This window comes from Pavona decussata, unplaced genomic scaffold, assembly GCF_977016875.1.
Source record: "Pavona decussata unplaced genomic scaffold, jaPavDecu1.1 SCAFFOLD_113, whole genome shotgun sequence".
Taxonomy (NCBI): domain Eukaryota; kingdom Metazoa; phylum Cnidaria; class Anthozoa; order Scleractinia; family Agariciidae; genus Pavona; species Pavona decussata.
Window position 1 is genome coordinate 1,110,001 of NW_028145527.1, and position 14,968 is coordinate 1,124,968.

The following is a 14,968-nucleotide window of genomic DNA, read 5'->3' on the forward strand; positions in this document are numbered from 1 at the left end:
TCTACTCTACTCTACTCTACTCTACTATACTTTACTCTACTCTACTCTACTCTACTATACTCTACTCTACTCTACTCTACTCTACTCTACTCTACTATACTCTACTTTACTCTACTCTACTCTACTCTACTCTACTCTACGCTACTCTACTTTACTCTACTCTACTCTACTCTACGCTACTCTACTTTACTCTACTCTACTCTACTCTACTCTACGCTACTCTACTATACTCTACTTTACTCTACTCTACTCTACTCTACTCTACTCTACTCTACTCTACTCTACTCTACTCTACGCTACTCTACTATACTCTACTCTACTCTACTCTACTCTACTCTACGCTACTCTACTATACTCTACTTTACTCTACTCTACTCTACTCTACTCTACTCTACTCTACTCTACTCTACTCTACTCTACTCTACTCTACTCTACTCTACTCTACTTTACTTTACTCAGTCCAAGGGTAGAGTAACAATACTTCTATCTGCTTCATGCTACAGAAACCATTAATTACCTACAAATATAAGTTGTGTTACTTTGTAGTTAAGCAATTTACGAAAGTAGGACATCGCATTCTTGAAACAAAAACAACTTTTATTGATTCCATTTGTAGCTGATATTCAATATCCCGCCTGCAATGCAAACGTCTCCTATTTACTGTTTCACGCGTGTAACAAAGACGCTTGCACGCAGCCTAACATTCAATAACGGCTTTAAAATAAAATTATTTAGCCTATGACTCTTCCCTCAGTTTATTTTATTTACTAGATCATTTTGAAAGCCAAAAGATCTGGATACGAAATACGATGATTCGTTGTATTGAAAAACTTCCCACTAAATAAATACACTAAATTGTACTAAAATTATTTACACTTTCTTTGGGCATATAGTATTTTTGGAGTTGGTTAATAAGACAAAAATAAGAGAAAAATAATAAGACAAAAATAAGAGAAAAAAAGGAAAGAGTTGCTCATTCTATCTCACAAGAAAATAACACACTGCGGAGCTAGAAGAAAAGAAAAGAATTCATGCCATGTTCTGTAGTGGTTTATGCGAAAGGGAGGGAGGAAGGAAGGGAGGGAGGGAGGCAGGGAGGAAGGGAGGGAGGAAGAAAGGAAGGAAGGAAGGAAGGAAGGAAAAGAGGAAGGAAGGAAGGAAGGAAGGAAGGAAGGAAGGAAGGTAGGTAGGAAGGAAGGAAGGAAGGAAGGAAGGAAGGAAGGAAGGAAGGAAGGAAGGAAGGAAGGAAGGAAGGAAGGAAGGAAGGAAGGAAACCAAAGAAAAAGTTCTTTGTGAACCAAGCAAACTAAAACTCCGTTAGAAATTTTATCGAAAATCGAACTATTGAACTGAACGCAACCGTGTTGCAGTTAGGAAATGACTGTTATCACAACGTTAGGCGAAGCTGTTGTGGCTATTTACAGCCGCTTAATCATTTCTGAATCATCTTTACAACGGCTAACAAGAACTGTAAGTGAAAGCTTAATATTGAGGGCTGTAATTTAACATGCATATTACTCAAGGCAGTTAATCATTAAAATCCAATGTCAACATGTATTTTCTCCTCACTGCTCACTGTTCTCCATCCGTGTATTTCGTTTCTTACTAGTTAAGAGAATCTGGTTACCCATCAAGCCAGTTTAACCATTGCCATTATTCTAATGAACTGCGTCATATGTTTGATAAAAGCAGGAAGGTTATGAAGAGAAATTAGATGTAATTTTGTAGCTACAAAACAAACCTTTGTGAACGGTAACGAACTTGACTGAACGTGAAACGATTATTATATTTTCCGAGAGTTGTAAAGGTTGGACGCCTTGTGATGTTTCCACAATGTACCAAATTTAATCCTACAGCTCTTTAAAAACAATACGACTCGTTTTAATTTTCCAGACATCGGTTTCGACGGTATATCCATCATCGTCAGTATAACGGTTAAGATAGCAAGTGTTGGTTACACAATGTTACGATAACAGGTATTAAGTTAAGTTTTTAAGATTTCAGCATTATTGCTGTTGCCTCACCCTTTTGAATCCTAAAGCGCCGTTTAGGCGGGGAAAGGCAGACAGGGGTTAAGCACTCATCTACGCTACTTAGGCCTAAGCACTGATTTGAAAACGGTTAGCTGTCAAAAAGTTAAAAATTAGATATGGATAGGACATTTGAAGCAAATGACCCGGTTTTCGATGTGTACACTATTCTGATTTTAACTTTTTTAAACTCAGTGTTACGTTTGAAATAAGTGTCTGTTGTATAAACATAATGAGGCGTTCGAGCTTGTTTTTGAATATCCATTCAAGTAACAACCATTTTCCGAGAAAAGTGGTCAGTTACCCAGGATTAAAGTATCTAACTAGAGTTTGGCAAAGCAATTATCGAAGCGCCGTTTTACAAACTATGATATATTTGCTCAAGGGAGATAATAGCTCATGTGAGAGGTTACTCAGAATGGCTTAGCTGTGCTAGTATACATTCCTTCTCTTTTCGTCCACGGTTTGTAGACTGTAACACTGTCCCCACTCGCTATGACAACATCCTTGAAACACTGTGTTTCTGCCATCCTTTGGTCCCATATTAAGATCTTCCACACAAAACTTCTGCCCAGTGGTTAAATACAAAGCTCGACTGTACTTTAGACCCAAAACCAAGAACAGTTCACCACGTTAAGTTCGTGAGATGTCCATAAAACCGCTAGTTGTGTTTCTCCTGGGTGTTTGATGCATTGTGCCTTCCGTACTGTGTCATACTTCCATGAACTTAAGTTTCGCAGTTGCGGCTACAAAAGGATCCTGCCACATTTTCCGTAGATCGCCCTAAAAAGGAAAAAGAAAACAGTTTAAAAAAGGTTTGTTTTTTCGATTTCTATAAAAATAAAAGTGCTCTAATCTGCTAAAAACAACTCAGTGTAGGCAAACATATTATTTCTTGATAGACGTATTTGTTAGTCTGTAACACAGGCGTACTCGGAAAAACAAAATCCGAATCACCTTCCGATTACTAGTTCGGATGCTTTACCACTGAGCTACAGGAGACTCGAGCAGGCTTAGGCCTTCTGTTATTTATTCACCTGGGCCCGGTTTTTCGAAAGCCGATTAACGCTAATCGACAATTAAAAGTTAATCGAGGTTTTCATCTCGCCCGTTTAAAAAGGTTTAACAGGCTAATTTCAAGCTAAAGGTTAAGAAAAGTCAACGTCAAAAACTGAGGGACAAAAATCTTTTGGAAGAATCTTTATTGATTTTAATTAAACTCGCATCAAAGTTCACGTTAATCCAGGAATAGCTTAATCGGGCTTTAAACAACTGGGCCCAGCCAGGGCCCAGTTGTTCAAAGCCCGATTAAGCTAATCCTGGATTAACAACAACTTTGGTTCGAATTTAATTACACAACAATAAAGATTTTTCAAAAAGATTTTTGTCCCTCAGTTTTGACGTTGACTTTTCTTTACCACAAGCTTAATTTTAGAGTTTAAAAACAAGTTTAACGAGCGAGCAGAAAACCTTGGTTAACTTTTGATCGTGGATTAACGTTAATCGGCTTTCGAACAACCGGGCCCCCAGGCTTAAAACATAACATCACATTTCTTTTAATCAGTGCATTTTGTACTGACACTGGTATCTTTACATGTATTTAGGGCCGTCACACAATCCTGTTTAATGCTGTCACGCAAATTGTGGGACAGTGGAGAATATGGAAGGATGGGAGGAATAATCAGTAAATCTTTCCAACTGAAGATAATTGCATGTGAACGGCTGTGTGATTCACTGAAAGAATGCCATTGTTATGCCAAATGGTGGATACTTTTTCAGAAAAGGACAAAAAGAAATTTTATGGTAAGCAAGTAGCTAGGCTTGTCTCAGCTAGCCATGACTTACGATTGGTAACAGCGTAAATGGAATAAGAGACTTGAAATTTGAAGGTGCTCGGTGCCAAGTCCCATTTAGGTCGCTTGTTTTATAGAAGGTAAGATAAAGTCGCATTTGACCTTAAATGGTTCATATGGCCTAAGCTTAACCCAGTTTCTGTAGGAGAAAGCAACTAGGAAAATTGCTACTCCCCCTGGATGGGATGCTAGTCCATCACATGGTTACCCGAGCTCAGTATGTCGCCAGTACCCAATTATACACCTGGGTGAAGAGAGACCAGGGCCGTACCTAGCGCGGGGGCAGAGGGGGCAGCTGCCCCCGCCAGGAAAACTCAATTTGTTTCTAACATCACACTGATCACAAGAAAATCGACTAATTGACTGAAAAAATATTCCTTCAATGTGAATTCCAAATAATTATTTTGGAAAATCTTTTGAGGCAAAAGCCAGTACCGGTTATCTTATGAAAATAATGATTTTGTCAGTTTGTGCTGCCTATGGTTTAGAATTTGGTGTGTAAATAAAGACTGACAAGCCTACGCCACTTTCTGGCGCGTGTTTTAGTCTTTTTAAATCTAGGTTATACAAGTATATTTTTTTTCAGAGATAAATTGGTTTTAAAAGCCTGCCCTGCTCGCAAGTATTTGTAGCGGGTTTGGATTTAACCATCACATGTTCATCATCCGACAGCTCATTTGCGCCTAATGATTTTTGAGTTTCCTCTTTTGAATTCTGTAGCCGCTGCTAATTACACTCAGCTCTCTACATTATCACTTTATTCGAAAACTTCACCATTCCAAACACATCCCGACGGTAAACAAATCCGTACCAGAACGGTTCTTGAAATACAAAGATTAAATAAAAGATGTTAAGAAATACTACAAGTAACGACATGGAATAAGCAACTGAGAAACAATAGAAAACGAACGACTAACATAAAAACGGCGAAACACAACTTTACAACACTGAAAATGACGCGCACACTAAAAACTTATGCAAAGAAAACTGGCTTAAAAAGGGTAAAAGGAGTTTCAGAAAGGCTCTTTACATACATAATAATCTTTAAAGGTGTGGGGGCGAAAGGTATGAAAGATGTAGCACAGACAAATACAACAAAAGTAGGTGTAAATTAGGCGCGCAGAAAAAGCTATAACTCGCTGTAACAAATTCTCTTCCTTTTGAATATGATCTCTTATTCCGCGTGTTCGACGACGGTGTTTTTATGCCACATAGGGCATTTCAGCTGGGTTTGGCTTGGATCTTTTAAGTGCTTGATAGTTTTAACTGCCTTTCTTGTTGAGATTTGTGTAATGTTAGGACAGAAATTAATCATTGCCTGTATCATGCAATGAGCTTCATTCTGTAATTGTTGGAATGCCGGGCCCGACTATTAGTGTTTGTCACAAGGAGTTGTGTTTCTTGGCACGGCTATTTGGTTTTTTGGTTCTCTAGTAATCGTTGTAGCGCGTTATAGAACTATGCAACGTGTCACAGTAATACTGAAAAGGCTTGAATTGTATTTAAATAACGACTGTGTTTTTGCAAATGCTTCGCTCCACTGATATAGTGCGTTTGTATTGTGGAAGCTCAGTGATTTTCTCCCTTTGTTTACAACAGTGTATCGACTGTGTTTTAAAATGAGAAACAATATTTACTTCAAGCTAAACAAGATGTTAACTCCATAAGAAGTCATGGCAATTTAAAAAAAAAAGCTTCGGTGTGTTTTTTTTCTCTAAACGTCGTAGAGGCAACTTTCTGTGTAGGAGTGAAAACAAAATTAATGTTCAACTAGAAACCCTGTCTACATACGGTAGACCCCTGTGAGGGGTGTGCGGAGTTTGCCCCCACAGACAAAAAATCCTAGGTACGGCCCTGGAGACGATGTGGAGCAAAGGACATAAAGAAATTTAAGGGTAAGAAAATACCTTAAGATAAGCCATAACTAGGATTGGTAACAGCGTAAATGGAACAAGGTATAGCAAGGCTGGCTGAGCGGCTTTGTACACTTCAGATGCTACGGTGGCCGTCACTAAACCTGTGCAAAGAGGACAAAACAAATCATTAAAATAAAACCAGGAGAATACCCAGCCACTTCAAGGCTGCACCCCTAAAAAAACCTGTATCCGTGGCTACACAATCACTCGTGGCTACGGGGATATATTGGCCTACACGCTTCATGCTAAAAGAACGAGGTATAGACACATTCTCTATGTTGTTTGCCACACCCAAGTTACGAGGCTACGTGGCTACACAGTTATGTATTCTGCAAGCCAAAATCAAACAAGGTTTCTTAAAGGCCTATGTCAAGGAGATTTTAAGTCAAACCTACGCTGAAACTAAAACTAAGTACACTGTTATTTTCTCGTTCACAAAAATCCCCTAGAACATCAAGACGAAGATATGAAGTGAATTTTTGTTTTACAAAGTGTTACTTAAAATAGCTGGAATAACTCTTTTAACTCTAATATAAAATGTTCTTCCTGAAAAAAATTGGAATAACGTAAAATGTGAAGTAATCCATAGGTTCTTACCTACGATATAACCAATAAGTGAGCAATGAAAATATGTTATCTTTGATTGCTCCGTATCAGTTGCAGCCAAAGCATGCTTCTTGTAATTATCATATCTCATGACAAAACAAAGGAGAAGTCCTGGCATTACCTGAATAGCAATAATTTGTTATATTAGTTCAACAATTTTAAACAGCAGCTAGCTAGCCTAGGATAACAATGGTATTGTAAGAAACTCTTGGTACTAAAAAAGACCCATATGTAGAATTGCTTATTATTTATAAATTATAGAATTCCGGTCCTGTTCTGTCATGTGGATGAATCCTAAAGTGTCAACCACTGTGGTACTGAATACTATACACCACTTACCAAATGGTTTTACCTTTTGAATCTGTGGATAAAATCCTAAAGTGTGACCATTCAAATGAAAGCTACTGAGCAGTACTTTCCTGTGGTGTTGTTTATTACAGTGTATGCTGTACAGGGTGGTTTTACTTTTTGAATCTGTGGATAAAATCCTAAAGTGTGACCATTCAAATGAAAGCTACTGAGCAGTACATTCCCGTGGTGTTGTTTATTATGCTGTACAAGGTGATTCTACTTTTTGAGTCTGTGGATGAAATCCTTTAAAAGTGCCACCATTCAAATTATGAAAACTATTGAGCAGTCCTCTCCTGTCGTGGTGTTGTTCATTATACTGAAGTGTCAATGGTTTTTCTTGATGTATTGAGTACTTATTAATTGCACTGAGGGGTTTAATATCCCCTGAAAAAGTCAGAACGTGAAACAGCAGCAAAATGCTAGTTGATAATATACTCACTATATCTCCAAGTCCTAACATAGAGAATCTGCCTCTATCTTGCATACTACAAAAAAGAAAAAAACCAGATCATCGTATTTATCTTATCAGAGTTTACTTACATTAAGTAGTGTCGTTAACTGGTAAGCCCATCAGATGAGCTCAGACCTAAAATCTGATGGTCCTGGGTACCGAGGTCCATTTAGGCTTCTCGTTTCACGGAGGGGCAAGTAATTCATGGCGAGGTATCGTATAGTCACCCTTACCTTACTATGAATTATATGCCCATAGAAGGTACTAAAGGTAAGTTGCACTCAACCTTTAGTGGCCCATTATTAACCCAGGTTTCTGTAACATGAAGCAACTAGGAGTATTGCTACCCCCATTGCAGGGTTAACCTCAGCAGCAGCATGTTACAACCAGTACCCATTTATACACCAGACTGGAAGAGAGACACTGTGAAGCAAATCTCTGCATAGAGGACCTGATGCAGATGTCAGTTGCTTAGCTACACCTGTGGCCTGGCAGTGAGCTCTTGAATTACCAGTTGGCAGTAGGAATGTTTTCACCTTAGCTTGTTGTTGACATAATTCAATTAGAAAAATTTGTTTTGATGAAATGTGGGAATCAGCTCAGCCACAGGCTTTGTGGGGGTAAAAGATCACCTGCAGAAGAAGTTAATTTAAAAATAATTAACATTCAAATAGTTTTTCAGCACTCACCTTGGGAAAATCAATTTTCCAGGAAGAGAGATTTGTGGCGAGATACTTCCTACAGAATTCATTTTCAATTTATTTGCCATGATGGACACCTGAAAATGCATCAATTTTCACAGATTTACATTTTGTGATCCATCCACAAAAAAAACTTTAATCATTATTTAAACAAAAACACATGCAAAAGTATAAAGCATGAGGGTATCTTATGCTTGATGGCTAAGCTTCCATGCTTAGTACTAGCTATAAATTAGAATGGTTCCTACCAAATGCTTCATCTCTTTTTTTTTTCTTTTTTCTTTTTTTTTTGTTTTCATTATCAAAAAGGATAATACAGGGGCTATTTTAGAGCTGCGGCATTATAGAATTACCAATAACATTGTTGATAACAATATATTACAAAAGTAATAATTAAAAGTCATATGTTACCAAGAGGGGTCCACTCAGGGCATTTGTGAACTGACTTCTGAAATAAACCATGCATACAGTACAGGATACAATGTAGGTTGAATACAAAAATACTTACAGGGTTTGCGGCCTGCTGTGTCGCTACCCGCACCATAACATTGGCTTTAAATATGTAACTTGAAAAGAATACCTAATTTGGGAGAACATGGCAATAAGACAAAGATTACAATATGTACAATGATATTGATTCATGTATGGTGCTAATTAATAAGTCAAAAGGTGAGAGATACATGTATATACTGCTCAAGAGTGAGTGGATTCCACTGGAGCTCTTAAGATTAAATCTTAGGTGCTCCAAGCAGAATCCACACTCTCTTGAGCAGTATATACACCCCCCCTCCCCCACCCCCAAGACCTAAAGTAAAACATAGGTATGTGCTGCCCAAATGGCATAGTGATGCAACCTCCAGCTGGTCTAGAAATGTTGTTATGGGGTATAACCATAAAATTAATGCAGGGAAGTTTCAAAATAAAGGCATCAAGTTGACTGAACAGTGATTTTTACTTGTTCGAGCTGTCTGCTGCATTTCACATGCTGTGTACAGTAGATTATTTTTGCAGAAGCACAACTGTTTGGTAGTATTTTGGATTTATCAGCCAAACTAAGAAAGCAGCCAACAACCTTTCTGAAATGGGGTATTGAAATTACATACTGTAAATCTCTGCCATAGGTTATACAAAAGTTCCTATTTCTAGCACGAGATATCACTTTGAATGCAAGATCCTTCTACAATGGTATTCAAATTTGGAGGCCTGGGTGACAAAAAAATCCTAATCATTCTGACAAGTACCAACTTATGCATACTTTGCATAATAATAATTATTAATATAATTATTGCACTTACCCAAAATACATCATAAATTAGAAGGCCTATTAACAGAAGAGTTGACACTTTGAGGCTTGGCAAACGGATATATGCAATCATGGAAACACACAATCCCATGGCTAATGCTGAAAGACACAAAACAGCAAACAAATATTAAATGAATGCAATTTGTTTATGGCATAAGTTGAAGTAAAATTACTTTACACAGAGTACACTTACCATCCATTAGGACCCAGTGTCCTGTCACAATCCAGATCATCACTAATGCCGCAGAACACACAAGTGACATTGCCTCTGCTGGCGTGAATCGGCCGCAAAAACCAACATAAATCCTGAAAGCACAAAAGAGCAAATGATCTTAATTTTATAAAAAATAAATTTAATACACATCATGATTTCTGTCACTACTCTCTAAACCTTCAAATACTATAATTATGAGTGATTGTCTGTTCGGCTACTTTAAAAGGAAACAATAATTATCATTCAAGTAAACATTGAGCGTGAAATTGACATAGGTTCGATTATCTCTGATGAGGTGCGATTGACATTATGTTGACAGGTAGCGTCATAATTCAACCAATGGGAATTTCCTGTTCGTACAGCAACGGGAAATTCGAACGAATTCGTTTTATGGATAGCCGACAGTCGTATTTTTCAGCGTCTCTCCCCAGTCCCACTCTCCGTTTTCACACTCGGTCCAGACCTTTCGATCGAAGACCGCGCGTACTCTTACGACAAACCAACGCAAAAAATACGACTGTTTTGCAGTCTACAAAATTAGGTAAAAAAAAACAGTAATGTTTAGTTGCAATAACAACATGCACACAGTTCTCCTGAGTCACTGTTATGTGTAGATAGAGAAAAAATTCATACATGTATGTATCGTTCCTGTCCAGGCCAATGGAAAGGACCCCCTCCCCCTCTGGAAATTCAAGTATAGCTTGATATTTTTACCCTTAAAGTTGCTTCCCTTTGAGATCTCTACACTCCTTGGAATTTCTAATCTCTTCACGGGAGGTGGGGAGGGGGGGGGGGTATCATTATTTCCTCATTCTCGTGACCTAACTGTATGATTGCATGATGATATTGTTAATTAAAAAAGAAAGTACATTCTGATCATCAGTGCTCAGTGTTTAAAGGGTCAATATAATGTGATTTCCCAAGCGATACATCTGTTTTTCTCAGAAAACATATTTGTGGTCAGTAGTATAAGTTTCACAAATCAATTTAACTTACTTTTGATTGTTACTTCCAAAGCATGGTCTTGTAAGAAATTGGCAAACAGGCAGAAGAACAAAGGAGAAAGCTACCATTGCCAATGCTGGAAAAATTAATATTTGGTTTATTAGTAATAAATATTGGCCAGCTGTTACATGATTTTACAATTTGTGCAAGAGAGACGTATGTGACTTTTTTTGCGTTAAAATTGAATTGCTCCAAATGAGCTTTATTTTAGCATGGAGACTCATTGTCATATATTAAGAAACTAAATTGCGTTTGGTGGGGGAAGGGTTAAATATTTTCGGGGAATGGGGGAGTACATTGAGCCCTAATGGATGTGTCATCCATATACAGGTCATTATTTGTCAAATTTAGGGAACCAACTGACTGTACTTCAGTTAGAGGAACTTCCAGGTTGAAGTGAATATATGTATAATTTTCAGGGAGAGTCCAAGGGGGATGGTACATGTAGATGTACTCAAAAATAGCCACTCAACAGTTTTCTTTCTTGGTTATTACAATTATAATAATAAATATTGTTTTATGTTGCCTGATTACAAAAATTTCTAATCATCTCATGGATAATGACAACAGGTACATGACTGTATAAAGATATTTACTCACCAGCAGTACAAAGTGCAAAGAAAAACTGAAGAGTATCAAAAAAGAAGAACATCACAAGAAGAGAGAAGGAAGCACCAACTGGAAGGAACACAGCTTGAGCAGTGTTGATTGTCTGAAACCCTGATGGTGAAAAAATAAGCACAAATTGTGTGTAAGTATACAACACAAAATGAGCGGGACAACCTGCATGGTTCGTAATGTCTCACATCATTGGTCAAGAGATTATAAAAGAACAAACAATAAACCAATGCTGCTAGACCAAAAAAAATTAAATACCATCTTTGATAATATATACCTGGGGAATAATATTAAAAAATACCTACAATAGACTATACATGTAGCTGCATGGCACTAATACACTATAAAGCTGTACAGTGGCTGTGAAATCTGCCAACACAGTGCCTATAAAGTGGCCTCACATGAAACTAGCATGACTGTATTAAGACAGATCATTGCTCAAAAATGTCATGTGGACAACACAACCACTAAGGAATGCAGTCAACTCTCGCCTTGTGGACACCTCACTATTACGGACACCCCGATAATACGGACAGCAGCTAAATCCCTGGCAAAAGTAGATTACAGACATTTGACCGAAGTAGATTCCTGCTATTATGGACTCTTGTTATTTTAAGGACACGAACTCACGGTCCCAAGGGTGTCTGTAATAAAGGGAATTGACTTTACACGTAAATAACATCTCAAGTGTTTTTACCATCCATAAGTTTTGCAAAAGGCGTGGAATTTGGGTTCGCCTGTTCTCCTTCTCCATCCTCTGACACATTAAATGTTGCATCCAATCCTAAGGCCCTGCAATAACAAACAGTAACACAGTCATGTTTATGTGGGATGGAACAGTTACCAGCAACAGGAGTTTCACCAGTAGCAAGCAGCTGGGTGAAAAGGTGCGACTTTCTTTCGCTCATGACTGGCTGCTCTTGAAAAGATTCTTAACATCCCTGAGTGTGACCCAAGCAAAGACTTTGCAATTCATGACCATGAAATGAAGTTATGACACTCAAAAATTTGTATTGATTAGTTAACATTGATTGACTGTTTGTAGTTTTCTATGGTCTACATGTATCTTAGAGACAATAAAATGATGTCATAGAAATTAAACGTGTATGAAAGGAATTGGCTTTATTGTCCACTAAGAAAGTGCGGGCATTAATACATCCGACATCATTTTCATTGTCTGCACTCTTATCATAGACAATAGCTATGAGCCAATTTTGACAGTTATTGTAAAATATATACACTGTAATACCGGTACATAATATGGTAGTTTGTAAAATTAAGAATAAGGGCCAGGGAACGTTTTTTTTTTTTTTTTAATTTTCTGTTACAAAGTCTAACTTGTAATAATGGACCAAGATCTTTCGGTAGTAGACTTTTTGTCATGGGGATAAAAAATTCTGGACCACCTGGTTTTTGAAAGCAAAAAAAAAATTAATTTAATGGGACCAGAGGGCTGACATTTTTTTAAAATAAAAACTGTCAGGAAAACTTTCTATCTGGGTAACTTCTATTTTTTTAAAATTTTAAATAAAGGACAATCACTACTTTCAATAAATAGCACAATTTTAATTTAACAAAGGCAAATATGAAAATCTCACATGAGTTTATTCTTCTTTGTATGTACAGTATTATTTTGATGAGCAGTAAGTATCAAATTATGCACAATTATTTGACACACACTGAAATTATGGATGTGCAGTTCTTTCATTTGATAACTGTACCAGTGACTGATTATATTTAATTAAACCAAAACATACACTGTTAGGGAATCAAAATTGGGCGCTCTGTGGTAGCTGAAAGCCCAAACATTGTTCTCAATAAAACTATTGTCTGCCTTTTTTTTAAAGCACATCATGGATACAAAAGAATTAGCACAAGCTCTAATTTTCTAAGACAGATTTTTCATCAGAAATAATTTTTCAGCAAAGGGAAGGCACTCAGCACAAGCTGTTTTTTTTGTGTTTACTTTATGCTTTAAATTCGAAGTACGTGACATCTAACCTCTTTTCATGAAAGCAGCAGCACATAAATTTGTATAAATTAAGCTTTTATAATAAGGTATAGTGAAAAAAAATACGATTGTGGTATGGAATAAAAAGGAAAAGGAAAAACGGCTTCTCTTTCTAAAGACAGGCTGTCATCCAATTAAACTAGTCAAGAATCTACGCGATAAACCTGCAAGCATACTGCAACACACACCTGAACATAACATGTTTCAATACACGAATGGCACGCTGCACGAAGTATTTTTGTTTTTCTTCACGATTTCAGTTTTCATTGGGAACCAAAGCCTTTTCGAACAAAACTGTTCGATTTTACGTTGCATGACTCGGCGTCATAACGTACAATGACCGTTTCTAATGCTCGGTCAATGTCACGCTCTCACTGCAGTATAATCCCCCTGTGCTGGTTAAAGGTACTGGTTCAGTACCCCGCAAAAATCGAACGAAAACTCACCTGAAACTGCCATATATAATCAGCAAAATTGATATAACAATAGTCAACACTCTGGAGCTATCAGCAAACATGTAGATCCTAGGAAATAAGCGAAATCGACATGCACGTGTAAGCGGCGTTGGAGCACTTCATTGTTGTATTGTTTGATGGTCACTTGTGATTTGAAGGTAATAGGAAAATAAGTAGACCTTCACACATATAACGATGTCTCTTCTTAGCTTACCACTGCGGTTCTGCTTCTACTTGAACTTCCTCCATTACAGCAAGAAATAACTGTTCATTATTCAACGAAAAAACGTCTGAGGAGGTCCACAACTGTTTTGCACCTATAAGAAAATTACAAAACGAAAATTGACATCCGGCGGTGTACTAGAAAGCCTCCCGAACATTGGTTGGCGTTGGTTGTCAAACAGACTTTGGGCATTGAATGATACATGAATCTAGCGCAGAAATTAACTTTTTACCCTAACTGAAGAGTCAGTTACTACGCTACACTTTCAAGCAAGGCAGTTTAGGCTTTGATTGTGATGTTTAAAGCCTTTGCGAAGGACCAGATCTCGAAGATTTCTTGATAATTTTCCCCAGCTTTGTGTTTTTATTTACTGCAACATGCAAAGGCGTCTGGGTACTCAGTTCCAGTTCTTCTGGGCCCAATGGAACAAAGAAAGGTCACATGACGACACATAACTCACCTTACCTTGCGTGAGTACCGAATGTGAATGTTAGTTTTTGTGAATTTTACATAAAATGATGTTAACCGCAAACGAAAATTGTTACTCGAGACTGGCAGTCAGCGAGCGCATATCAGTGTTTGGGTCTTGATCAGCTTGAATTACATTTGACGTTGTGAAATATATTTTATTCCAATATATATTTTATAGCCCCCAAAAAAGAAATTTGACGTCATTCAGTTTAATTTATATTTGTTGCCGAATATCTCAAGCACTACATTTTCCTTAAAATTGGCCAGCTTATTACGGACATCCGCGAGGTCTCAACGGTGTACGGTACGATGTCGTCAAACAGACCGCAGTAATTCAGTGAAAAGACGTCTCAAATTGCTGTTTTGAACCACAAGTCAGAAAACGTGGCGTCTGGATTCCGACTACACTCGAACTTCCGTCAAACGATAAAGAACTGTTTCTAAAACTTGAAATTAAATTTATTTATTATTTTTAATTTATACTGACAGGAGCTCCTGATACTGAGGCGGACGCAGTGACCTATAACCAAAGATCATGTAATTATAGAGTGTTTTCACATGACGTCGCGGCGTCCCAAAACAAAGAAATGGCCGCCATGTTGGTGTCCCAAACAAAACCTCTGGGAATTGAACTCTATTTTTATGCAAATACTTTCTTTTGTTTCAGTCAACCAATATGGCCGGTTGTCACGTGAATGAAAACACTCAAATACAGTAATAATGAAAGGGTTTTAATTACTATGTCAGTCATTTTTCTAAT

At 37.5% G+C, this 14,968-nt stretch overlaps 1 protein-coding gene across 1 annotated transcript; it reads right to left on the reverse strand.

Moving 5' to 3' along the window:
• Window positions 1–576: 576 nt before the first annotated feature.
• On the reverse strand, window positions 577–14,107 carry LOC146470637 (signal peptide peptidase-like 3). Its single transcript, XM_085121824.1, has 14 exons — window positions 13,970–14,107; window positions 13,729–13,831; window positions 13,506–13,583; window positions 11,746–11,840; window positions 11,031–11,150; window positions 10,422–10,506; window positions 9,405–9,517; window positions 9,204–9,310; window positions 8,417–8,488; window positions 7,897–7,985; window positions 7,196–7,241; window positions 6,397–6,526; window positions 5,791–5,900; window positions 577–2,813 (listed from the first exon to the last, which is right to left on the reverse strand). Exons 2-14 carry the CDS (start codon window positions 13,761–13,763, stop codon window positions 2,742–2,744), a joined length of 1,152 nt encoding a protein of 383 aa, XP_084977950.1. The 5' UTR covers window positions 13,764–13,831; window positions 13,970–14,107; the 3' UTR covers window positions 577–2,741.
• Window positions 14,108–14,968: the final 861 nt, after the last annotated feature.